The sequence below is a fragment of the Elgaria multicarinata genome, chromosome 1 (assembly GCF_023053635.1).
Source record: "Elgaria multicarinata webbii isolate HBS135686 ecotype San Diego chromosome 1, rElgMul1.1.pri, whole genome shotgun sequence".
Classification (NCBI taxonomy): Eukaryota; Metazoa; Chordata; class Lepidosauria; order Squamata; family Anguidae; genus Elgaria; species Elgaria multicarinata.
In genome coordinates, this window is record NC_086171.1 from 167,051,795 (window position 1) to 167,077,672 (window position 25,878).

At 40.3% G+C, this 25,878-nt stretch overlaps 1 protein-coding gene across 4 annotated transcripts in view; it reads right to left on the reverse strand.

Annotated features, from left to right (window-relative positions):
* Positions 1–434: 434 nt before the first annotated feature.
* Positions 435–25,878, reverse strand: part of RBBP5 (RB binding protein 5, histone lysine methyltransferase complex subunit) — a 32,764-nt gene continuing 7,320 nt past the window's right edge. For 2 of the 4 annotated variants that reach the window (XM_063142337.1, XM_063142330.1), the window contains exons 5-14: positions 25,695–25,857; positions 22,925–23,034; positions 19,012–19,131; positions 17,579–17,732; positions 17,428–17,499; positions 16,848–16,965; positions 15,046–15,115; positions 7,179–7,408; positions 5,722–5,799; positions 435–1,922 (exon numbers count right to left, since the gene is read on the reverse strand). In XM_063142337.1, coding sequence (XP_062998407.1) covers positions 1,894–1,922; positions 5,722–5,799; positions 7,179–7,408; positions 15,046–15,115; positions 16,848–16,965; positions 17,428–17,499; positions 17,579–17,732; positions 19,012–19,131; positions 22,925–23,034; positions 25,695–25,857 — 1,144 coding nt within the window. In that variant the 3' untranslated portion in view covers positions 435–1,893. Of the gene's footprint in view, positions 1,923–5,604; positions 5,800–7,178; positions 7,409–15,045; positions 15,116–16,847; positions 16,966–17,427; positions 17,500–17,578; positions 17,733–19,011; positions 19,132–22,924; positions 23,035–25,694; positions 25,858–25,878 lie in introns of all 4 variants that reach the window. The other 2 variants (XM_063142320.1, XM_063142312.1) reach the window with 1 other exon arrangement.

The following is a 25,878-nucleotide window of genomic DNA, read 5'->3' on the forward strand; positions in this document are numbered from 1 at the left end:
TATTGTTTCTTGGAATTGATGACATTTCCTACATGAACCAGTTGTTACACTGTTATCTTTTATGATGTATTTTTGGTAGTTCTTGGTTGCTATGTATGCATCCTGTATGGCTACTAGATATTCTTGTTTCAGGAAATAGCTTGCCCTTCCTAAGCCATTCGTACAATTGTTCTTTGTTTATTTGTGTATTCTATATTATGTTGTAGTGCTTCCCATGTAGAGATTTTTGTGTCCATTTTCTTTTTTCTCCGTGTGAGTGGTCGTGTTTGGTCATCGTTTTGTAGTGCTAGGTTAATGTTGTTGTTGTTGTTATTATTATTATTAAATATAGGATTTTTATATATTTATTGCAGGCTTAAGCAACATATCCCTTTGGTTTGAGTCAAGCAATTTCCTAAAAAGCCCTGAAACACAAAAATGGGCAGATCACAAAGTTTAAGAAATAAAACATACTTCTTTATTTACAAACACACAAGCTAACATCACAGCAGTACTTTACAAATGACTAACCAGCCTTATCGGGCAGGTTTTGAAGAAGCTATGGGAATATCAAAATATTAAAAAAAAAACCTGAAAGGAAATACATGGACACTGAACTGAAGTCACTTTCAGGTGGAATCCATAACACTACATGAGTAGCATGACAATCAGTACCCAGGCACCCTTTCACTCTTTGACTAAACTGGCAGGCTGGAGGCGGTAAGATTATACTGAGGAATGTTGCACAGAAGGGCCCGGGATGGTATAAATTATATAATTATGTGGGACTACAAATCAAGATTTCGGTAGAAGAAACAGGCCACGTGCTGAGATCAAAATGACTAAACTAAAAAAGCTTATTTGCAACCTCCAATTTATGTTTGTTCCTCAATGCACTGATCCTTTCCTGTATTTGGAGGTTGATATGATTTTGGATTAAACAATTACACTTGCAGGAAATGAAAATGTAGAATGAATGTCACCTTTTCTCATATAGGCCCAGAAACAAAACTGAAATGTCTGGATGGCTTTGGATAGGACACAGAGCAGAAACACGAACGACTCAAACTTTCCCTCATTACACTTCCGTGTCTTATATGCAGACATCCCACTTGGGGAGATGGTCATTTTTCCTACTCATCCTGAAAGGGTGGGCAGAAGGATCTCTGGACTATGTATGATGCGTGGATACATGGTAAGTAGTGCGAGCCACTCCTGCTTTTGCTCTGCATCATGTCCACCCTTTCTTTTATCTGTTCCTCTTTCCTGGTTCTTCCAACCAGCATCCATTTCCTGTAAGCTTCTCCCCTGGGGTCATCTGGATTATTCCAAAACTGCAAGAAGTGGGTGAGCCTGGAAGGCAAGCTGTCAGAGCTATACAAGGGGAATCTAAGCATTAACAGCATAGCCAGTGCGAGTAACGCTGAGAAAATAACGATGCAGTCTTTTGCTTCAATTGGCAACAGGGCAATGTTGCTGCAAACATAATAGGTCCTCGGCACTCATCTTCTCAAGAAGTAAACGATGGAACAGAAACAATTGCAAGACCTCTACGTGGAGGCAAAAGTGTCTTCTTTTCCTGTTACAGACCTCTTTTGTACTTTAGGAGTTTCTAAGTGGAGAAACAAGCAAAAAGTAGCTCCTTTCCATCAAGTTCAGGTACCAATCTTCTTTCCTGAGAGTCAATATCTTTGTTCACTGTTAGAAGGAACATAGGATCAAAGGAGAAAGAATTTTCCTCTTCCATAATTTGCACCTTTTCAAAAATTATTCCCTGGGTCCATAGGCAATCAGGTCACTTGTCCTTACCATATTAACTTAAAGTCAGTCCATTACCTGACTGAACATTTTGTCCTTATTCCATATTATGATGTCAATACGGGAAATAGGGAAAGGGAAGAAGTCAGGATGTCTTCATAACAGCTCTGAGATCCCACCACCTGCTAAAATAAAAAAGAAAGGGGGGGATCAAAAAAAAGGAAACAATTTTTTCAATAGACAAATATTAGAAGCTGGGTGTCTAAAGTGGATGCAGAGAGTTAAGGGAAAACTTTTCTTCAACATCTTACGTGCTTCATGCTAATTTAGCTTTTAAAGATTTCTACCTTGAAAGCAAATAATGTCAGAATTGGATGAGATTCCCAGGAAACTCAGAGCTTCCTTTTAGCTGGGGTTTCTGCAAACTTACCTGGTTTAAGTGCAGGAAATAATGAATTCAGACAGATTGTAGCCATTAAGCATATGTTAAGTGCACTCTTTGTGGGAATAGGGAGAGCAAGACTGAAGATCAGGATGTCATGTATCTGAGGAATGAGCTATGCAGAGATTTCTGCTCAGGATCAGTTTATGACCTGAGCTCTATTTCAAGACAGAGGGGTGGCCAAGTGTTTAGTCCCTTTCTGCACTCCAGTTTTCCAGGCTCCAAGGCACAACTTAAAAGGAAGGTTTGCCCAATGGAGTCTTGAATTGGTTACTCACAACTGTGCCCAAGGGAACAGAGACATGATGACCTTTATATATTTCTCCAAGTCATGATCACTATGCGCAGTTTTGTCTGAGAAGGCCCTGAATCTCAAAATGAACAGATCAACCTGTCAGGGAGGTGCCTGCCAGCTCATTCCCTCCTGAGTGTAAGATGTTACACTCAGAGCAGAGAGTGCTTCTGATTGATTTACATCGATGATGTTGGAGGAGCCATAGCTGCAAACCTGAGGAGCCAACTCACATGTTCTCCCAAGACACAGCCTGGGATTCAAAATGGAATCTGAGAGTCTTATGTCAATGTGTCTGATAGCTAGAACCTGAAGACCTCCAACACAGGACCATGGACTGATGGTGAACCCAACCTATTCTCTGGTTGAAGATGTTTTTCTGGTACAGTTCAGGTAAGAATTAAGTGGATGCCAGCAGGTGGGGAGTTTAATATCAGGAATTATATCTATGGATTTCCTGACTGTCCACCAATGGATGCCAAACACATTTTCTCAAGAGGCACTCTCCAGACAGTGGTCCAGAAGAAGGAAACAAAGCTCAACCACTTTATTGATGGCATGTCCCTGTAATATAGTTAGCCACCTAGTAGTAAGGACTATGCAGTTATGGAGCATGTGTACTCAAAGATATAATATTAAAATAAGGAATTCCTTGCTCTCTTACCATTTGTTTTTAAACAATCATTTCTTATTTTTCTATCATGCCTTCATTAAAATCTGATCGGGCTGTTCCAGAGCTACATAAATATATCTCACAGGCAGAGAGAGGCCTGTGGGCTGCCAGTTTGCTGCCCCGGTTTCGCATTTTATAGATGTACACTGCGTACAGCTGTTAAGCTGTGGAGACTGGGCAGGCAGTTTCCTAAGCATCCTTAAATAATAACCAAGAACAGGTCAGATCTTGATTATGCGCTGCAGTGCACCTGCTTCACATTAATGGGTCATGCCTCAAGTGGGTCATGATTTCATGAGAACAGAGATTGCATCTGAGTAGCAGAGGACAGCCCAAAGCATCAGGTTCAACTGAGAGTGGACACCAGGAAAAAGAATGACATCTTGCTCTTCTGGAATTCCAATTACCGGGTCTCTTGCCTTCTCACAGACAGGCTTCCAATCCTGCATCAGGATCTGCTTGCCAGGCCCAAAAACTCACAGAGACTTCATAGTTACAAACATTTAAAACAAATAAAATAAAAGCATAAGGATGTTAGCTCTCCTCTGTCCAGCTTCAAGTATGGTTGCATTGCCAAAAATACAAACAAACATACATGACATGAACAAAAATTAAATTGCCCTCCTACAGGCAAACAAAACCGTCAATGATTTCTAAAATGTGCAGCATGATGCCATTTAATCTCTGTCTCGTTTCTACAAAAAGGGCTTTATTTGGGGTTTTTTTTCCTTAGGTTGTATGATTCTCAGTGCATTTCAAGCAGTTTTGCTGAGAAGCTACAAATTAAGAATAAGCTAGTAGGGGAAAAAAAGCAACAAATTTCTGCCAGGGAAGGCTGCCGTATTTCTTATATCATTTGTACACAAAAATCCAGTACATTTATTAATCCAATACATTTATTAATGAGCAAGCTGGGTAACATCGGACCAGCAGTGCGGGAAAGAAAGGGTTAAAAAAATTCTGGAAACTATTAAAAAACACACACAACAAGAGCTACTGAGCTTCAAGGATATACAGAATTTTGTGTATGGATTGCAGTTGAGTCTCTATTATGTCTAACTGTTTTCATATAAAAGCTTTTAAAAAATCATTTTCTACAAGCCTACTTTTCCCTGCCTGTTTGAAACTTGTCAAATAATAGGCAGTTTTGCCCTCTATATACAGATTAGAGGAGTAGAATATGGGCATGGGAAATCTGCATGGCACCAAAGCCAAGTGTAGAAGAACAGGATCAGGATTGATGGAGACAGTGGCAGCCATACTCCTATTTATATGCAAGCAAGATCACTGAAGTCGCATAGATGACATAAAATAAGAACGCTTTTTCCAATCATCTTGGCACTGAGTTTCTAACAAACAAACAGATGCATTCCCCTCTGCCAAATGGGCATTTATAGAAACTTCATTATTCATCTGTCAGGAATACTACAACTTTCCTATAAAGAATGGGTGAGGAACCTGTGCTGTTGGACACCAAATCCCATTAGCTCCAGCCAGCATGGCCAATGACCAGGGATGAAGGCGCTTATAATCCAACAATATCTGAAAGGTCACTGGTTCCCCGCCACAGCGTCAAGAGTACTGTTTGTAGGCATATTCCTTGTGAAGAAACACACAGTCCTAAATGGCATTGTGGCTGCTGAGCTCAATGGGGCTTACTTCTGAGTAAGCACAGCGCTTTTCACCAAGTACCACTCACTCCTATGCAGCAATCATTCATTGATTGGAGAGCAAATAAAGGGGTGCACTCAGGGACGCCACTGGAATGGAGGCTAAGCATGCTCCCAGTGACTGGTGATTCCAGCTACTGAAAATCAAGGCTGCTCCTATGTACATAGCCCGACCTCAGCTGGATAGGTCTATCCTGGGTTCTATTTCTTGCTCACACCAGCGAGTGACATAACATTGAGAAATGGCTTGTATCTTTTATCGATGCCACAGATTGCCTAAAATACAGTCATGACACTATTTGTAATTTTTTTGCACGCAATGAAACGTAACCAGGGTCAACAGAAATACTTCTGTGGGATAGCTGCTCCCTTCTCTGCATTAAAAAAAAGTTTTTTTGCTCTGTCAAATATTAATAACAGTGCCATGGAAAAATATGTTAGCTCCCACATGCTGCCCAACACTTTTGTTTCTGCTTTTGACTCCAAAGTCTTTAATATGCCAATCAACAAGTCAACAGCTTATTTGTCTTTGATTGAACGTTACACCTATTACTTCTTTAATCGTCATGCTCTTTATTTGCAGTGCATACAGGTCATGGTATGTACCAAGGTTGGCGGTAGCGAGCGCAAACCGTATGCTTTGAGAAGTAAAATTTTGTCCATCCTTGAGAGCAGAGTAGCTAAACACTTAGCAAGCAAATGCTGTTTGGGGAGCTAAAGTGCTAAGACTATGCCATGTCTGTACGAAGCAAGGTCACCAAGCAAGCAGACGCTCACGCTGGGTCCTTACCTGGCAAAGGCTGTCCCAGCTCCGCCTGCACTTTACCCTTCGCTGCTCCTTCCAGAGGTAAAGAACCTCTGTCCCCTTTGTAGAGTTTCGGTTTAAATGGAGAATCTTTCTCTTTACCTTTTGATCCTTTAGGCCTGCCTGCTTGCTTCTTCTTGGATTTACCATCTCCCTTTACACCCAGCAGCGGATGGACTTCTGTGAAGGAAGAGGCACGTTTGGAAAAGAAAGTGCATCTTTTCAGTTGACATAAAAAGAGAACAGCACATTCACTCTCCTGTTTACTTTGCAACTCTCTGAAGCTGTGCCATAACATAGGAATGGGGAAATCCATCTTAGTCGTCTTTTTTAGAAACAAGAAGAGGGAGCAGTAATTGGAGCCGATTAAAGCAGTGGGATGAGTCAGGAGTTACAATAACGTGAGTTCACCAGCAGTTTGTTGTATAGAAACATAAGAATAAACTTACTGGGTCACTCGGACCTAGACAGCAGCTGGTCCAGATGCTTTAGAGGAAATGCATAACACCACAGGTTACTAAACAAGTACTTGAGCTAATTTTACATAATTTCCATCCAGTGATCATAAACCAGAGGAATGTCTGTCCAAAGAGGAGTGCAGCCAGATGAATATTCTAAGCAATTGGAGAAAGCATTGGTATTGTTAGCCCCAAATGTGCAAGTTTCTGAGATTTGGGAACATAACAACCGCAGTGATTCTGTTTGGTTAACCAATATTTCAAATAACGTGTCATACATAACAGACCTACTTTATTATTCACTGCAGTTTTTGTACAGTTCTATTATCGTTTGATACATGGTTCAGTTCTAAAAAGTCATGTTAGCATAACAGCCTACTGGAACTAGTCAGAATCTAAGTGTGACTACTGGCTCTTAATGAGAACTAGAGGCTTTCCAGCCACCACAAAAGAAGCAACGTCAATGAAATGTAAGCAATTGCTTTGGCAGCAAGCCATTCTAGCATGTCTGCAATGGATGCACCACACTGAAGAATGAGTTAATGCCACTGGTCTCTCAACAAGATACAATTTTAGCTATATTCCTATGCCCTGTCTATATAAGACTTTGTGTGGATGTACACAGAGGCTGGCAGACATGATTGTTCTAAACTGTGTGAATTGCACACATGGCCGTATGTATGGCCGTTTAAGAAAATCCCTAAACAGAAGTCACTTCAATGTAGGAGTTTTATTGTGTGAAGCATCCTTAAACCTTATGCTATTTAATATAAAGTGTTGGAGAGTAGGGAAGATGGCCTGTTTCAGAAGCATTTTTACATCATCTGGCCACATAGATGTAAGGAGCAAAGGGGGGAAAAAAGGGGGAGGGGAGAAAGAAAAAAGATACCAATATGTTGATATTTAAATGGGGGTTTCTTCTCTAGGAAGAAAATTACAGCTGTACTTGATAACAGCTGGTACCTGAAGGGAACCATTTCAAGCACACTTTAAAAAAATACTAAGCAAAACTAGTGTTCCTGTCTGTTCTTCAAACTAATGAGAGCTACAGAGCTGTTAGATACCAGCGCAGGCACTCCAACGACAGCAATTCCCACTCACCATCATTGGGAACTCCCTGCAGTTCTATGTTGGTTGTTTTGGGCTTCTTCTTTGGGGGCTGAGGTCCATCAGACAAGGACTGCCTCTTCTTCTCAGAGCCTATGCCCTCATCAGGTAAGGCAGTCTGGACTGCATCTGGTGGAGGGCCATACGGGTTTTCCTCTGGGTCTTCCACTTCAGGAGCAATAGGCAAGTACAATAAAGCTTTGGAGTCTTCCAATTCTTCATCGCTGTCAGGAAAACAATTTCTCCAATTAAACATGCACAACTCATGTTACAAGATGATTTTCTTCGTCTGTTCTTACCTCATCCAGAACAAGAGCTATCATGACCCTAGAAGTCAGCCTTTCAGGCACACTTGACAGCAGCCTTTCCCAGCCTGGTGCCCTCCAGATGTTTTGGGCTACAACTCACACCATCCCAGTTAGCATGGCCATTGGCAATGTTGGCCAGGGATGATGGGAGTTGTAGCCCAACACACCAGGTTGGGGAAGGCTACTCTACCAAGCCATTTCGCACATTACGAAGAGTGTAAGCCAGGCTTGCTACCCAATGTACATTCAAGAGAAAGCTGCTGCCAATCATGGTTCTGTGATGAGCTTTCTGCATGAAATGCAACTTTGCAAACATATGTGTCCTAGCCATGTGTGACATTATTAGGTGTACACCTTAAAATATAATACATGAAGTGGCCCACAGTTACCAGACATACGAATAAAATATATTACACGCAACAGAGATGATGAAAAAGGAACTGGATGTTTTGAGGACAAAAGACAGGTAACTACAGCTTTGAAAGATGTGCCTTTTGTCTGTTAAAACCTAAACAGGTCTTTGCCTGAGAGTAAAATGGAAAAAAGAATCAATTATACAGTTTCTAAGAACGTACAGTTTGGGAAAATTGAGTGGAATCATCGCATTCTTGTTAATATGCACTGGAATCTGAATAGCTCTTAACATTTATTTTAATTCCTAGTAAATATCTTTTGATATAAGAAACTCCCTTCTTCCAATTTTGGAATCAGATGCAGAATACTTGAAGGACAGCACACCACTCATGGTACCACAAGGACACATTTATATTAGGGCTGCAAGGCTTAGAGAGCAACCCTGTGGCCCCTAGACAGAGGCTGGGTGGGGTGGATATAAGATACTTTGGATTCCTGAATCTGAGGTTAGAGATACCACTCCGCCCGGGGGGGGCGGAGCTTGGCAGCCATGGCGGTGGCAGGTTTCTTCTGAGGCTCTGAGCGGTGTTGCCGGAAAAAGCAATTATCTATTTTTTAATGGGCATAAATCTTTGAGCAAACGACAGGAAATGATTATAAAAGCTATCGGAGCTGGAAAGTGTTGAGAAGAGCCGATGGGATGAGGTGAGCTTGACGGAATGTCTTTATAAACTGCAGAGGCAAAACCGAAAGTAAAGTAACATGATTGATGTCGCAGTTTGAAAAGAAAGAACTTATGCTTGTTAGACGTTGATCTGATTTACAGCGATCCTCACTTCTCATCCTTTATCTTAAGTTGGAAAGATTGAAATACTGGCTTTGAAGTTGTTTGCTGTAATCTTTGTAAAGTGGAAAGTGGAAGCTGTTTGCGGTGTGCCGAGAAGGGGGGGGTGAAGGGGAAGAAACAGCATTCTGTGAGGGAGATGTGGGATTTTGAGAAACTGTGAATGATTGGATCTGATCCCCTCTAGTGAATGCTGTTGTGAACTGAATATATTTCCTCCCCCTCGGGAAGAAGGTGGTGTGTTTGGCACATAGAAGAGAAGCCAGTAAAAGTTGCTAAGGAAGTGGGGGCTCTAAGATTTATGCCCTACTCAGAAGGGTCCTATGTCCAACATTAAAAAAAAGATTAAGAAGTGGGAAAAGTTGAATATACAAAAAAAGAAACCTTCAAATCATAATTTAACCCACCTCTCCCACCTGGAAGATACAGCCCCTGGAACAGACCAGGAAGACGAAGTTATAGACCCAGTTTCTTTGGATACAGTACCAAATAAAGAAAAGAATATGGCTGAAGGGGGGAAAGCAATGGACAGCAACTTTCCCTCCCTAGCAGAAATTAAGGCAGTTATTGTAGAGAATAATATCATCATTTTTAAAAAAATGGATCTGCAAATGAATGAATTTAGACAACAAATGCGTGTTCTTTCGGATAAGACCGCAGAAAACTCGGATAAGATCAAAGAGATAGAGGCAAAAGCGGAATTGGACCAGAAGAAGCAAGAGGCTTTTGAAAAATCAACAAATATTCAATTTAAGGAATGGGAATTACGTCTGATCGCCTTGGAAGACCAATCTCGTAGATCTTCAATTCGAATAAAGCAGCTGAAGCAGATACAAGGAGAAGATCTTAGAGAAATCATTCTGAACTGGTTCAAAGAGCTGATGCCTGACATACCAATAGATGGATCGGATCTGGACCGAGTCCACCGCGTGGGGGGGCAAAACTACAAAGGGACTAGAGATATTTTGGTGAAATTTGGTAACTATTATAAAAAAGAGCAAATCATGAAAGAATTGAGATCTTTGACCCAGTTACAATATAAAGGCAAAGCAGTGCAAATTTATAATGATCTTTCTCAACATACATTAAATTGGAGACGGAGTATTAAACCAATAACTGGAATGTTAATGCAGAACAAAATTCCATACGCATGGGGTTACCCGGTTTTCTTAAGATTTACATATGGGAGGAGGGAACACAGAGTAACCTCATTGGATCAAGGTAAAGAATTGCTGAAGAGGCTGGGTCTGGATGGGGAAGCAAATGGGGCTGGAGTGGGTGGGGGAGGGAATGAGGCTGGGACATCTGGAGAGTAAGAGAATTGTTAATTATGTTTGGAGATAATTGCAAATAGAAATGTTAATATAGAAACCTGCCGGCCAGGCGCAGCACTGCCTCCCCCCCCCCCTTTAAAGTAGATGGCTGGAGTACTAGACTCACGGGGATATGGGGGGGGATTAGAGTGGGGGGGTGGGGAGGGGGGGAAGGTAGGAGAGGAGGGATTGGGGTAGGAGGGTGGGGGTTTTATGTATGGAGTTTGTGTTTTTATGTAAGCAAGTTTGAACTGCTGAGCACAAGGGATCGGAAGAGATTTCAAAAGGGTGATTATGGATAAAAAGATAAAGGTATCAACACTCAATGTTAAAGGTTTGGGGGCAGTCGTGAAAAGGAAGAGAATAGAACAAATGCTTAATAAAGAGGGATCAGATATTATAATGGTCCAAGAGACACACCAAGGCTCCGAGAATTCGAATATGATAAAATTAAAGTGGTTAGCCTATTATGAAAAGTCATTAGGGACATCGAAAAAAAATGGAGTGGCCACTTTGATTTCAAAAAAAAGTGGGTTTATATTAGAAGAAGTAAAAAAGGATGATAAGGGCAGATATCTTATGTTAAAAGGTAAAATTGAGGGAAAGGTCTATACTTTGATTAATGTTTATGCCCCAAATGAGAGGCATAGAGAGTTTTTTATAAAGTTGTTTAAAGAAATAGAAGAATTTAAGGAGGGGTATGCTATATTAGCTGGGGATTTTAATATGGTTATGGATAATAAACGGGACAGGTCAAATCCCACTAATGCTGAAAAGAGGAACAATATGACTATATTGAATAAATTAGTAAAAGAAAATGATTATTTAGATTCGTGGCGTTTACTTAACGGGAATAGGCCTGGATTTTCATACTTTTCCCCAGTTCATCATACATACTCCAGGATAGATTATATATTTGTTTCAAAAGATTTTGCAACGAGGATTTGTAAAATGGAAATGGGGGTAATAAAAGTAACTGATCATGCCTTGTTAAGTCTAGAATTTACAGTTAAGAAAGATTATAAAGAGGCATATAGATGGAAGCTGAATACAAAGATATTGAAATATAATAAAATAGTAGATAAAATTCGGAAGGAACTGTCGGAGTCATGGGAAATTAATGAAAAAGGAGGAACAGCTGGGTCAGTCATTTGGGACACCATGAAGGCTGTAGCAAGAGGAATCTGTATCAGAGAAACATGTAGTTTAAAAAGACAACAACGTGCAGAACAGGAAAAGTTAGAGATAGAAATTAAAAACTTGGAGGAAAGATATTGGCGAGTTAAAGATAAATATAAATTAGTGGAAATACAAGCTAAGAAGAAACAATTAGAAAATTTAAATATAGAAGAGATTCAAAAGAATTTAATGTATATGAAAAGGGAATATTTTGAAAACAGTGATAAGAACTCGAGGTTGCTTGCCAAGCTCACACAAAAAGAAAAAGGGAGGAATGGGATAGAAACGTTGAAAGATAGCCGAGGGAATTATTGTCATGCAATGAAAGCTAAAATAAAAAATTTTCAGGAATTCTATCAGGAATTGTATAAGGGTAAAGAAAGTCAACAAGAAAAGGTGGAGGAGTATATTGGAAGGTTTATAAAGAAGGGAATAAAATTAGAATATAAGGAGTTAATGGAGTCAGTAATAACTCAAAGAGAAGTTGAAGAGGTTATTGATAAGTTAAAAGTTGGTAAATCACCGGGAGCAGATGGTTTGGGTCCAGAATATTATAAGGTCTTCAAAGACTGTTTAGTTCCAAAATTAATGGAACTTTATAATAGGATATTATCAGGAGAGAAGATACCTGAATCATGGGAACATTCAGTGATAATTCTGATCCCAAAACCAGATAAAGATTTGACTAATCCCGATTCTTATAGACCTATTTCTTTAATAAATCAGGATGCTAAAATTTTTACATCTATTATGGCCAAACGGCTAAATAATTTTTTGGCAGAATATATAGGAGCAGATCAATGTGGGTTTGTGGTAGGAAGGCATATGCATAATTTAGTGGGTAGAGTTTTAAATGTAATAAATGTAATAAAAAAAGCAAATATTAAGGCAGGTATTATGGCATTAGATATTTTTAAAGCTTTTGATTGTGTGAGCTGGCAGGCACTAAAGAGTATTATAGATAAATTGGGATTTGGAAATAAATTTTAAAATGTAATAGAACAGCTATATTCCCAAAATACGGCGGTAGTGGTGGTAAATGACGGACTTACTGAAAAGATACGACTAGCCAGAGGAACAAGACAAGGATGTCCGCTCTCGCCGGTCCTGTTTGTAATGGTTATGGAAGTTTTGGCGAAGGCACTAAGGGAGGATGATGAGTTAGAAGGAATTGGAGAGGTAAGGGAAATAAAGTTAAACATGTTTGCGGATGACACTTTATTGACCATTAAGAATCCATTAAGAAAGTTAGAAAGAATTAAATATCAGTTGAGGGAATTTGAGGAAATTACAGGGTTAAAAATAAATTGGTCTAAATCAGAGATGATGTTGTTTAACTATACCAAGAAGGAAGAAAAGGATTGGGAATTTAAGGGAATGGAATTGAAAGTTAAGAATGAGATTAAATATTTGGGAATTAAAATTACAAAAAATTTAGAGAATCTTGAAAAGGAAAATTTAACGAGGTTAAAGAAAGAGGTATTAGAGAAATTGGAGAAATATAAAAGATTAAATTTATCTTGGTTCGGAAGAATAGCCTTAATAAAAATGAAGATATTAGCTAAAATTAATTTTGTATTTAGAATGTTACCTATAAAAATATCAGAAACCGAGATAAAAAGTTGGCAAAATATTATTAATAAATATTGTAATGGAGAAAAGAGAGCAAGAGTGAATAAAAATAATTGGTACCTAAGCCAAAAAAAGGGGGGAATGGGTCTCCCAAACATAAAATTATACTACGTAGCAAATAGATTAAGACATGTTGTAGAAGCAATTATGGGAGTAGGAGATTTATATTGGATGGAAGAAAAAAACATAAATAAGGTAGAGATGAATTTGGAGAATGTTTTTTTTAAAGACGGAGGAAGAAAGTGGGTTGGAAGTATAGATAATCCACTCCTGAGGACTCAATGGGAAATTTGGAGTAAATTTAAAGGGAAGCTGCTTCCGAGCAACTCTCCCTTAGCACCGATAATAATGTTAAAGAATTTCCCAGAGGATCTAAAGGGTAGATTATGTAAAATATTAAAAGAGAAAAATAAAATAAGATTAAAGGATTGGGTAAGAGATATTAAAACAAGAGAGGATATGGAAAATTTGTTAAAGGAGAAGAAGCTATCTTGGCTAGAATATGGTCAATTAGAGCAATGGAATAAAAAGTGGATTAAAGATAATAGAATGTGCAGAAAGATGACGAGGTTTGAAGAATTAGTAGTAAGTAAGGAGGAAGGGAAAGGAGGGAGTATAGTTTCAAAAGGATTAATGAGTGAAATATATAAAATATTGTTAGAGAAGGAGTTTAGAGAGAATACGGAGAAAATGGTTTGGGAATCAGATTTGAAGATACAAATAGGGCGACAGAGCTGGGAGGGACTATGGAAACAAAGAGTGTTGAGAAGTTTATCAGTAAGAATAAAGGAGAATTATTTTAAAATCCTATGGAGGTGGTACCTAACCCCGGTTAGATTGAATAAGATAAGTGATCAACATTCAGCAAATTGTTGGAGAGGTTGTGGGGAAAAAGGAACGTATTTACATATGTGGTGGCAATGCAAATATGTACAAAGATTATGGAAGATGGTGTTCTCAGAAATTGAAGAAATAGTGGGAATGAAAATAGAACAAACACCAAAAATAGCATTGCTGTCACTATTTGAAGATATAAAGTGTGGAAAAGGAACTATAGAGCTGATATCGAATTTGTTGGTTGCAGCACGACTGATGGTAGCTAGGAACTGGAAGGTCCAAGGGGAATATACTATTGAGGAATGGTACAAAGAAGTATGGGACATAGCCATTAATGATAAACTGACATGTAATATTAAGTGGAGAAAAGGCGTAACTAAAATAAATGAGTTCGAAGGAATTTGGAAACAGTTCCTAGTGTTTGTGTTTACTAAGGGAAGTGGGAAACCACCAGCAGAAGAAACGATTAGATTTTGGACTCAAGAATGATCCCGAGGTGGGGGGTGCACTTTTATGTTAAGAACGAAGATGTTGTAGTATGATAAGGTATATGTAATAGTTTTTGATATTTGTACTCAACAATCATTCAATATGTATGCAGCAGATATTTGATGTTTTTCTTTTTCTTATTGTGTTTTGTTTCAGTTTAAAAAAAAAAAAAAAAAAGAGATACCACTCCGATCTCAGACCCAGGACTACGAACTCCTCTCCTCGTCCCCCACATACATGGTGCAAAGGTGACCTTGGAGGGTAGAGAACGGGGGCGTTCTTATCGATGGGGAGGGGACTAGGGAAGCAGAGATATGTTACCTCCACCCCCATCTCCCTCCCTTCCATTCCACGATGCCTCAGCTAGATGGATGAAAATGACAGTCTATCTAAAATTAGGGGTGGGGGAAGCGTGAAGGCGAAGATCCCCTCTGCTTCTCCTGCCACGCTGCAATGAATGGCCATAAGCCTCTGAGTTCAGAGACTAACAGCCATCCCCATATGACTGCACCTTTAGTTGATTAATTGATTAAAAGCCTTCTGATCAATTAAGCAGAGGAACATATTTAAGCAAGCCACCAATTTTTTTAAAATTGTCTATTATTTTTCAGACAAAAACTTTTAATAGCCACTAGTAATAGATTCCTTTTTCATCAAAACTACTGCCTTAATACATTAATAAAGTAATTCATGTTAATAAGGCAGAACTACTGCCATATTAATATGAAAATGTATGCAAATTTAGGCTACAGTCCTAACTACATTGGGAGCAAGCCTCTTTGAATACAGTTGGACTTGCTTCAGAGTAAATATAGGAGTGCGCTGTTATAATATAAAAATTCATCAAATTCATCAACTAAAATTTCTTTACGGTCTGTTAACATCCTCGCTGCCACCACTTTCACCTGCTACAAAACGCAGCAATGGGGTCTACACTGGTTACATCCACTTCCTCATCCTCTGCAGCATCGGCACCTGCCAAGCAAACAAATTCCGAATCACAAATTAGGAGGAACAAACAGATCTCCTTGACAAATTTCATCTAATACCAGAATACCACAATAAAAAAAAATATGATCAGATTAAGGAAAAAGAGTAATGCATAGGTAATCTTAAGAAACCACTGTGGCTTTATTTAGTGTATTTTCTACAGAAGTTTCAAGTAATTTGGCCTGTGTTAGCCACAAAGACATTGTTAGATTAAGTCTACACAGGTCTACTCAAAAGTATACCCCATCTCAAGGCAATTTTCTTCTACTGATTGTATTAAATGATATTGCATTACAGCTGATTTGACACCAAATGGCAAAATTGTATTTTTATTGCCTTATATTCCTCTCTCTCTCTCTCTCTCTCTCACACACACACACACAGCAAGAGCTATGCCATTTTAATATTGAAGCTTGTTTATTTAGGTACATTGTTAAACAGAAATTTTGCAAAGATGCACATTAAATGGAATTTGAACCTCTGCACTGACTACAGTAATCTTATCCTCTTTTTGAAAGCCTTTGGAAATGCCCACTTAAATTCTCCAAAACTGCAGTTTGTGCTATGCCAGATCAACTCTCACTCCGGCAACAAGTCAGTTAGCACCAATTGCAATTATCTGTGTCTATGGAGCACTAATCAATTGGATACCACTCTTTGAAGGCATCAAGTACATGCATTGTAGAAGTCTAGAGTAAAAGACTTGAAACAAGGACTGCTGCTTGGCTGGAAAAGGCAACAGGTGACTGAAGAAAAGCAGAATGCAAGTTTGCAAAACATACACACAGAAGATATTGAGGAAGAACTGATCAAAGGTGAAAAAGTATCAGCATCAGTAAATAAGATTCACCAGCCCCATCAGTAAGGGACTCCAGGGTGCTGAGACTTTATAGAAGTAAAGGCATTTCTGGAAACTAAAACTAAACAAAACCACCTCGTAGCAAGTGGGGAGTTAGCTAATCTAGCAAATCATGGGATAGCTAATCTAGCACAGTATGAACATTAGTATAGCCAAACACTGACAACTATTCCCTATAGACATCTATAAAGCTACTGCTTACACTAGGATGGGCTACATCCCCTAGAGCCCAAATCACATGGCTGACCTGTAAAATGCAGTGGGCCTTGACACAGTAATTATAGATCCAAAGCTGTCAACCTCCAAGGTGTATTTATTTATAGCCTTCATTACCACAAGGTGACCCAAAATATATAGATATATTATCAGACCTAGAAGGAACTTTACCGATTACTACTTTTTTTTTAGTCAATGTCATGCACGCCCAATGGGATAATGATTCAGGGAGAAATATGGAGGGGGCTTTTTATACTAATCCTACGTGTGCAGTAGAAGGTATTTTATCCCCCTTGTCATGGAGGATAAGACTATTGACGCTACTGGTCATGATTAGAGGCACAATGCCTCTGTATGCCAGTTGCTGAGGTACATGAGTAGGAGGAGGGTGCTATTGCATTCATGTCCTGCTTGTGGGCTTCCCACAGGCAGCTAGTTGGCCAGTTTGGGAACAGAATGCTGGCCCAAACAGCCTTTGTTCTGATCCACCATGGCTCTTCTTATGTGAAGCTTGCCTGAGTCTCAGTTCAGGGAACAGGGGGACTATAATCTAGGCTGCATCTATGCAACTAGGATGCAAGGCCATATACTGCCCACCTTTTATATTGGCCAACCTGAGTTTTCAATCAATGCATTCTTTACCTGTCTGCTCCGGCTCACTCTTATCTTCATCTTCTATGTCAAACTCAGACTCCCGCTCTTCATATTCTACATTTTCATCCAGCTCTTTAAAATCAGGTGCAAAGGCACTCCAGTTTTCCTAAACCACAAATTCAAAGAATATTTCACTTCGTGCCACTGTACAGCAGTGAGGCAGCAAAATAATCACATCTTAGCTCTGCACCAAAGTACCACAAACCTCATGTAACATCACAAGACTAGCCCTTCTTTGAGATTCAAAGTCACAAGGCCTGCTAAACAAGTGGACTAGTTAGTTGCATTGTGTAATATTACATTAGGGCCTCTTTCATCCCTTTCAATATTTTTTTCTCCCGAGTGAAAGGGATTCTCATAACCCTCTGGCTACAAGAGTTATTTTTTAACACTTTTCAAATCACTTGGATTTCTCTGAAAAAAGAGAGATACTTTTAGAAGAATGTTGGTCCTACAGTGTAAAAGCTTATGCAAATACTGTAGAAGTATTTAGAGCGACTCAGAACAAGGAGTCCCCGAAGGAAATTAAAATACAGAAATGTAAAAATGCATCAGCATTATTACCTACCACTTGATTTTGAGCCCATATGGATACCACACCACTGGAAATGGAAGCGATAATAGGTCGAACAGGATGCCACTAGAAGACAGAGATTGCACAGTTACATCAATAGTTCTGACTAATTAATTCCTTGAGAAAAAGATAAAGAAGCACTTACTGCTACGTCTAGCAACAGCTCTCCTCTAGTGCCATGGAGGATTTTCACTAAGTTTCCAATGCTCTTTTCCCAGATGTACAAGGCATGCTGACGTGCTGAGCCTGCAACAATGTACTCTCCATCACCAGAGAAACAACATTTCTTCCAAGGTGTCCTGCAGAAAAGAGAATGATCAGAACAAGTTAACTTGTGCTACTGTACACTAGAAAGAAGCAAGAGTTCCAGAAAAAAATCTTCAAAGAGGCACTTGTCGAAAGGTGCTTTGTGTGTGACGAGGGTGTAGTATTCCAAAACTACAAAGAGAAAATTCTGCAGAGTGAATTATACAAATGAGTCTAGTCAAGATATAATTTTCCTAAATTTGTGTATTTGCTCTAATACTCCATGCGTTGTTTATATATAATTATAATCTTATTACCAAATAAAAATATAAACCATAGCATAAAACAGGAAAGCCTATTAAAAACACAATGTAGAATCAATGAAAAAAGCTTGAAAAGGCTTCCCCCCCCCTTTTCTTTGTTACGCAATCTGCAGTCACAACACCTGCTTTTCTATTGCATTATTGCAGACTTTGAAGTTGTGGATAAATCTGGACTTACAGAAAATTATAGTAATTATAGCGTGGTTTTATCCTGGTTGTGCTTTTGATACTGTATTTTGTATTTGTGTTTTTAACCTGTTGTTAGTTTTATTATGGTTTTAATTTTTGTGAACCGCCCAGAGAGCTTTGGCTATTGGGCGGCATAAAAATGTAATAAATAAAGAAAAATAAATAAATAAAATCAAAGGATGGCTCAGTTAGTGCAGAGGGAAGATTCTAGAGAAGTATGGGAAGGGCATGGCAGTCTGGTTAAGTAAACGCCCATCATTCCACTTGGCTGCTTCAGAGGGAGAGGTGAGACAGCGAGCCCCCCCTCATCAGCCTGACTAAGACCAACACCATTTGGTGCATCCTCCATGTCAGCTGCCATACCACCTGGCTACATCAGAGGGAGGCCCCCTCCACTGGCCTAGCTGGGACCAATGGCCACACGGCTCCTGCAGTGGCAATGGTACCTTCTTTTCCTATTCCCTTGCTGTCCTTTCCCCCTTTTATACCATATGCATTAGCATACAGGCCATTATTTTAATCTTTAAACTGCCTTGAGTGCACCAGCAGAAAGGTGCTATATAGATATAGTAAAAGACATAAATCATCTAACCATTATAATGCCTATAAGTTTCAGGATTCTCTTCATACTACACTATGTTAGAGACTATATTCTCAACTTACAGCCTAGTACTATGAATCTTTACTTCGAAGTAAGTCCCACTGTGAGTCCCATATGTGACATGACCATTCTGGAGTGAGGGGACAAACTAACTATAGTGAACTTTGAATACAACAAGCAAAGCATACACCCTTGCCTCAAGACCCTTCAAGTTCTTACCTGTTCACCAAGTCCTGTAGCTTTTGCATTGGTTCTGGTTCTCCATCTCTGCCACAGGTCAAGATTTCCCGACCATCATAGACTCTGATTATGCGATCAGCAGTATTTATTAGAAAGCAACTGAGGGATGGAAAAGATATGCAAAATACTGTCATGATATCATGCATTTTAACTGTACTGCTGAACCACTGCTTTACAATGTTATAAAAGCGACAAGATCAACACACAGGCCAGAAGCTAATGAACACTTTTAGATGTCAGTTTCAAAAGCAGTTTGCCATGTGGAATGGAAACTGCTGTTCAAGAAAGCTCAAAACTATCCTGGGCATGCAGAACTATTTGCAGAATTCTTTAGCTTTCAACCGTAACATTTAATCCTTATCACTTTCTTTTATGCCAAGGCAGCTGTTCCTCACTTTAGCAAAAGTTATGACATCTGCCTCATTCCAAATTTTCAGTTGAAACGTCAGTTTCAATTACGTTTAGAAGCAACAAAGGCTATTAAAAGTCTTAAGCCTAAAACAAATTTCTATAACAAATCCAAAAAGCTCAAACACTGAATCTGTAAACGTAACCAAACTCAATCTGCCACAAGACTAAAGTTCTAGGACAGGCTTTTTCTAAAAGTTGTTTACTCAAAAGTTATTAATACCATAGGCAGAATCATGTTTTTAAAGGCAAACACAAAATGAATCCCATGGGTAAATGCTGCCACTCGGCAACTCCAATTACCTATCTACAATCTAGCTGCCTTCAGGATCAATTAGGGCAATTGGACTTTTGCTACAACTAAATGAGAAGGAACCGCAGCTTCACTGTATAACACCTGCTTTGCATGTTCCCATGTTTGATCCCTGGCATCTCCAGTTAAAAGAATCAGATAGCAGACAATAGCTTAGTTCAGACAACACGTTAGTCAACACAGTGTGAAAACTCCACTCGATGGTTGAGTTTTTAGGGGGCACTCTCCACACAACATGTTCTAACCCCACCGTTGTGTGAGTATGGGCTATCATGGAGTTGAATAAAAGTCAACGCAGCATTAGAGCGACAGTTCCTCTACCCCAGTGGTTCCCAAAGTGGGCGGTATTGCCCCCTTGGGAGCGGTGGGATTGCATAGGGGGGTGTTAAGAGGCAAAGGGACAGCAGGGGGGCGCTGGCAGGGGGCGCTAACAGGCAAAGGGGCGGCAGGGGGGCGCTCGAGGTGGTCTCTCCAGAAGGTCCTAAAACCCAGGGACCGAGCAGGAAGGAGCGGCAAATTCAGCTGCTCTCCCCACACCGCTCCTGCTCAGGAAGGACTTTCTCACTCACGCAGCTGCTCTCTCCTCCGATCTCAAGCCCACAGCGGCCCCACCAGAAGTAGGGGGTGGGGGAAGCGCCCACAGGAGGCAGCAGAGCAGGAAACAGCGGTGAATTCAGCTGCTCTGCCCACTCCTCTCCTGCCTAGGAGGGCCCAGGGCTTCTTTCCTGCTGGAGCCACCGCCGCCTGCTCGCTCGCTCTCGGTCAGAGCTGCTCCCTCCTACAAGCTGCCCCGGCAGACCTCTCGCGATAGTTACTGCACAAGGCAGGAGCAGCAGCCATGTGGCAGAGAGGAAGGAGCATGTGGAGGACGGCGGGCGGCAAAGCAGCTGCCAAGAACAGCAGTCAGACGGCAGGCTGGGTGGGGAGCAGGGCTGCTTGTGCTGCTGCAAGGTATCACCAGGCTCCCTTCCCCTGTCAGGAGTTGCAGATTGGGGCCATCTCCCCTCTGAGCTGCTGCCCTCCTGTCCTAATCAGCCCAGCAGTTATTGTGAGGCTTGGGGGGAGGGGGGGTTGGAGAGAGAGGGGGGACTTGGAGGGAGGGGGGTTGGAGAGAGAGAGAGAGATGCTGTGTGTCTGTGTGTGTGCTCCCACCCACCCCCAAAAATCTGGACTACAACAGGATTGGGAGAGAAAAGAAAAGCGGGAGGGAGAGAGAATTGAAATTCCCCAGGTCCTTCCTGGCTAAAGAAGATTCAGCAGCACCTTTTTCCAGAATGCTTGCTGAAACCATTCCTATCTGCCTTTGCTTATTTCAGGGTGTCCAACCCCCTTTTTTCAAGCGTTCTTTTGGTAAACGTGGTATGTGTGTATCTTGTGTCACCATAAAAACAGAGCTGCAACACAATCCTAAGTATGTCTACTCAGAAGTAAGCCCCACTGAGATCAGTAGAACTTACTCTGAGGTAAATGTGCATAGGATTCAGCCTGAAAACGAAGAGAGGGTGAAGAAAAGACAGGAGAAAATGAACTGTAGAAATAGAATAGCAAGGTAACTGTGGGATATTTAACCATATTTAAAGACAATAAGTAGTAGTACAGTAAAATTAGTGCCCCTCTACTTCAGTCCCAGCCAGATTTTCCATAGGAAAACTCTGTACCAGATGGCAGATAATTATTTTAAAATTTTAATTAAAATACATTATCCTTTCCTATAACAAAATGGTGCTTACTCCTAAGTAAGTGTGTTCCACTGAAGAAGGAAATCCTATTTGATTCCTGTATTCATGCTAGTGTAACATGATAAGTTAAAGGCACAATTTTATGCATGTTTAGACAGAAAAAAGTCCTTCAACTCCTAGAATCCCCTCTAAAGGGGAAGCACTCGCCCCAGGCTTGCCGAGGGAGGGAGGGAAAAGAGAGCAAACACCTCTGTTTGCAGCCAGCATGGCATAGCACACCAATTGGATTTTGAATAAAGTATTCAATTAATTGTTACTGTTTTGAATTTTATTGTTATTATCTTCCTTGGTGGGTCGTTGAAAACCACTATTCTGAATAATGATTTTTATAGTGTAGGGTAGGGGGGCGCTGGGCATGAGTTTTTGGAACCAAGGCGGCGGTGACCTGAAAAAGTTTGGGAACCACTGCTCTACCCTCTCTCCTCCCCCAGTCCTCCCGATGGTATCCCATCAGCCATTGCTGAGAAAAAACAATCCTGGTGGCTCTCCTAGAGCAGCACTCCCTCCTTTCGCTGCTCTTGCCAGAGAACTCTGTAGCCAGTGGGAAAAGTCAACTCACCGCAACGGAAAACTCCACGGAGCCTGTCACACAAGACACAACACAACAGTTGTGTAGGAACTCTCCTCTGCACAGTGTGGATATTCTGCACGGAATGTTTTCCCAAAAAAACACCCACTGTTGCGTGGAGTTTTCCCACCAGACAACAGTGGTGCAAAAACTCCATCGTGACGTTCTAAAACCCAGTTGACTAACGTGTTGTCTGAACGGAGCCAATGAAAAAGACCTCTGCCTGAGACCCATGGGCCACATGCAACACCTCCCACAACTGACCTCAAAATCTTTTTAAAAAAAATTGAGAGGGGGAGGGCATCCACAGGGACTAGGAAATGCCAAAACAGCCAAAATCAGCTATTTTTGACCCTTTGGCTGCTCTGTAGCCACTATGGATGACATTTAGAAACATGATTTTTCAAACATTGGCACCCAGGGAAGAGACTGGGGACAAAATGCCTCCTGCTCTACAGTGACTTCCAATCAGAGCTGACCATAATAGCTTAGATAAGTAGTTTGACCTGGTATAAGACAGCTTCCTCTGTTTTCCTATAATGGTAATATCTTGTACTTCTACTCTCGCTATCAGCAAACTGAGTTTTCCAATTTGCAATTCCCTTGAGGCTTTTGGAAACAAGGCCTCCTGACACATTCCAAAAGCATCCACTCTATTCATGGAGAAGGAAGCAGGATTACACTCACTGGCAACATCCCAACTGTTCAGTGGGAAGTTTTCGACTGCATGTACAATTTTAAATGCAAAGAATAATTTACACATTCGGAACACACAGAGGTTGATAGGAAGCCAGTGCTCCTCCCCACCATGCATTCAGTGAATAGACTTTAAACTTGTGACCAGGGCTACAGGCTTCAACTTACCTTCCTTTTCGAGCAAATTCTATGGATTTAATAGCTGTAGTGTTGCTGGTTCCTGTAGTTACTCTGAAGGAAGCAACAAGGTCCTGTGTGTCTGTCTTTAAGACCAAGATCTAAAGATACAAGCAACAAAGACACCAAATAACTTTCCTTGTGGCCTATTCACCACACAATCTTGTTTAGAGTTTAAAAGAAATGCAATCAATGTCTGCACAGACATCAAAGTCTGCCATTACAAGTCTCTGTTCCACCAGTGTTTTAGGAAACATTAAGCAATGGACTTAGTCAGGTCTTCTTCTCTCGACAATAATAATAATAATGAGGGGGAGGAGGAGGAGATTAATGGCAATGCCATCAATTCAAATTGGTGAATGTAAAACAGTGAAATCTTTCTAAAACAACTGTGAAATTTGGTAGAAACTTAATCACTGTGAAATCAACTACAACAATTGTAAAATGTTGTATCTCCAAAATAAAACAGTCCTATTATGTTTTATACAACATTAAATTCAGAAGGATTTTTTGAACTGTGGTTTTGCATTAGCCCCTTGGTGCTCCTTATAATCCAAATGCTCTTGATTGACTTTGTCTTTTGCTTTGCAACAGGGATTTTTCTCCCTGTTGGCAGCTGGAAAACGTGCAGAAAAGGGCAACTAAAATGATCAAAGTATTGGAGCAAACAATCAGCTAAAATTGTTTAACTTGGAAGAAAGTTAGTAAGGGGAGACATGACAAAGATGTACAAAATTATGCACGATGTGGAGAATGTGGATAGGGAGACATTTTTCTCCCTATCTTGTAATACTAGAACCCAGAGTCAACCTGTGAAGCTGAGTAGTGGGAGATTCAGGACGGATAAAAGGAAGTACTTCTTCAAACAGGGCATATTTAATCAATGGAATTTGCTACTGCAAGTGGTAGTGATGGCCTCAAATTTGGATGGTTTTACAAGGTGGTTAGACAAATTCCTGGAGAAGACTATTGATGGCTACTAGTCCTGATGTTACGCTATATGTTACGTCCAGTACCAGTTGCTGGGTAACATGGGTGGGAAAGTGTTGTTGCATTCATGTCCTGCTTGTGTGTTAATGGCCAACAGCTAGTTGGCCCCTGTGTGAACAAAATTCTGGATTAAATGGAGCCTTAGTCTGATCCAGCATGGCTCTTCTTATGTTCAGCATGGATAAAGTAGCTGGGAGGAAGGGGAGACCAGAAAAATTCAGGAGGATGAGGCAAGATGAAAGGTATATATTTATTCATTATTTTGTTAGAAATGAAAACAAACACAATAAAAGAAGGAGAGAAAAGAGGTAACTACAGAACTAGTTCTGTCAGCGTCAAAAGGCAAGAAAAAGTACTGAGTCAATTATCTTGGTATGATCTCTGCCTTTCCTCGGCCGTAGAGACACTTAACACATAGTTGGATGCAAGAGGGTAAAAGAGAGAGAGAGAGAGAGTCAAGACAGCAACGAAAAGGCAGTACCTTTCTCAGACCCTTTTGTACATATGTGATGTGTGTATTAACTCCTAAATCAACTCTTAAAATACAATTTACAGTATTAAAAAGTAAATGAACAGGCGCAACATAAATGCCTTATCCAATCTAAGCTCAATTATGGTTGTTGTTTATAGTGTTCCTTCTCTGACACCAAACGCCTGTTTTGAATATGAAAGGAAAGGAATCCAATCACCTGCTTCTAGTGAACACATATGCCAATATGTACCATCTTCACTGATTTCCAATTCATTTCTGGGCCCAATTCCAAATGCTCATGTTAACCTACGGCCCTGTTCAGAAGACACCTTAAACCACGGTGGTTAAGGCTTCTTTTGTTAACAAAAAAGCCTTAACCACCATGGTTTCAGGTGTGTTCTGAACAGGGCCTATGAAACTCTTCAAGACTTGGGACCACAGCACCTGAAGGACCACCTCTTCCCATGTTTCCTGCCCATGCCCCAAGATAATCATCTGAGGTGCTCACACATAATGAGGTTCAGCAGATGACTACTCATGAATGGGCCTTTTCTCTGATGGCCTCCAAATAGTGGAACATTCTCCGTAGCGAGGTCTGCCTGGTGCCTATTTTGTTTTTTTTAATGCTAGTCAAACACCTTTTTATTCTCCCAGGCTTTAAAAAAATATAACTGGTGCTTGTTTTACTTTTAGTGATATTTTTAAAACTACGTTTTAAAATTAGTCTTTTCCATGTTTTAGCTGCTTCCTTTTAAAATTACTTTCAATTATTCCTATTGCTGTTTCTTAATTCTTTTTGTTATGTAATCACTGGATTTATTGTAGTTGTTTTTACTAGGTATGTCATCCTGAGAGCTTCAGCTATGGGGCAACTTATTAAATTAATAAACGATTCAACCATGGATCCCCAAAGGACATAGTTTAAAAACAAACAAAACACAAACATCTGTTACAGCCTCATCCTACTCACGTTTCCTTGAAATCTCAACTGTATACAATCATATATACGGCTCTACGCTAAAGTGCAATCCTATACATGTTTATCCAGATGTAAACCCTGAGTTCAATGGGACATACTCTCAGGCAAGCAAGTATAGGTTTGTTGCATAAGGCTGTAATCCTATGTACGTACACTCACCTGTGAATAATCCCTGTTGAACTCAGAGGATTTATGTCTGAGAAAAACCTTTACACTGTCCTGTACAAGTTATTCATACCATTAAAATAAAAAGATGTCATACTTTAAAAGTCGTATGATGGAGTTCAATCCTCCATCTACTAAGCCCAGTGACTTCTCACCTTCCCTTTTGCGTTCCCTGTATAGATATATTCCCCTCGCCGGTCAAAAGAAGCCACCACGTTCAGATCAGAATCATCATCTACTGGCAGGATGACATGTTTTGAATCAGACAACGTTAGCATGACTGGTGCAGACTTCATGGGACATACCAACACCCTGTTCCTAAACAACAAGAAACAAAAG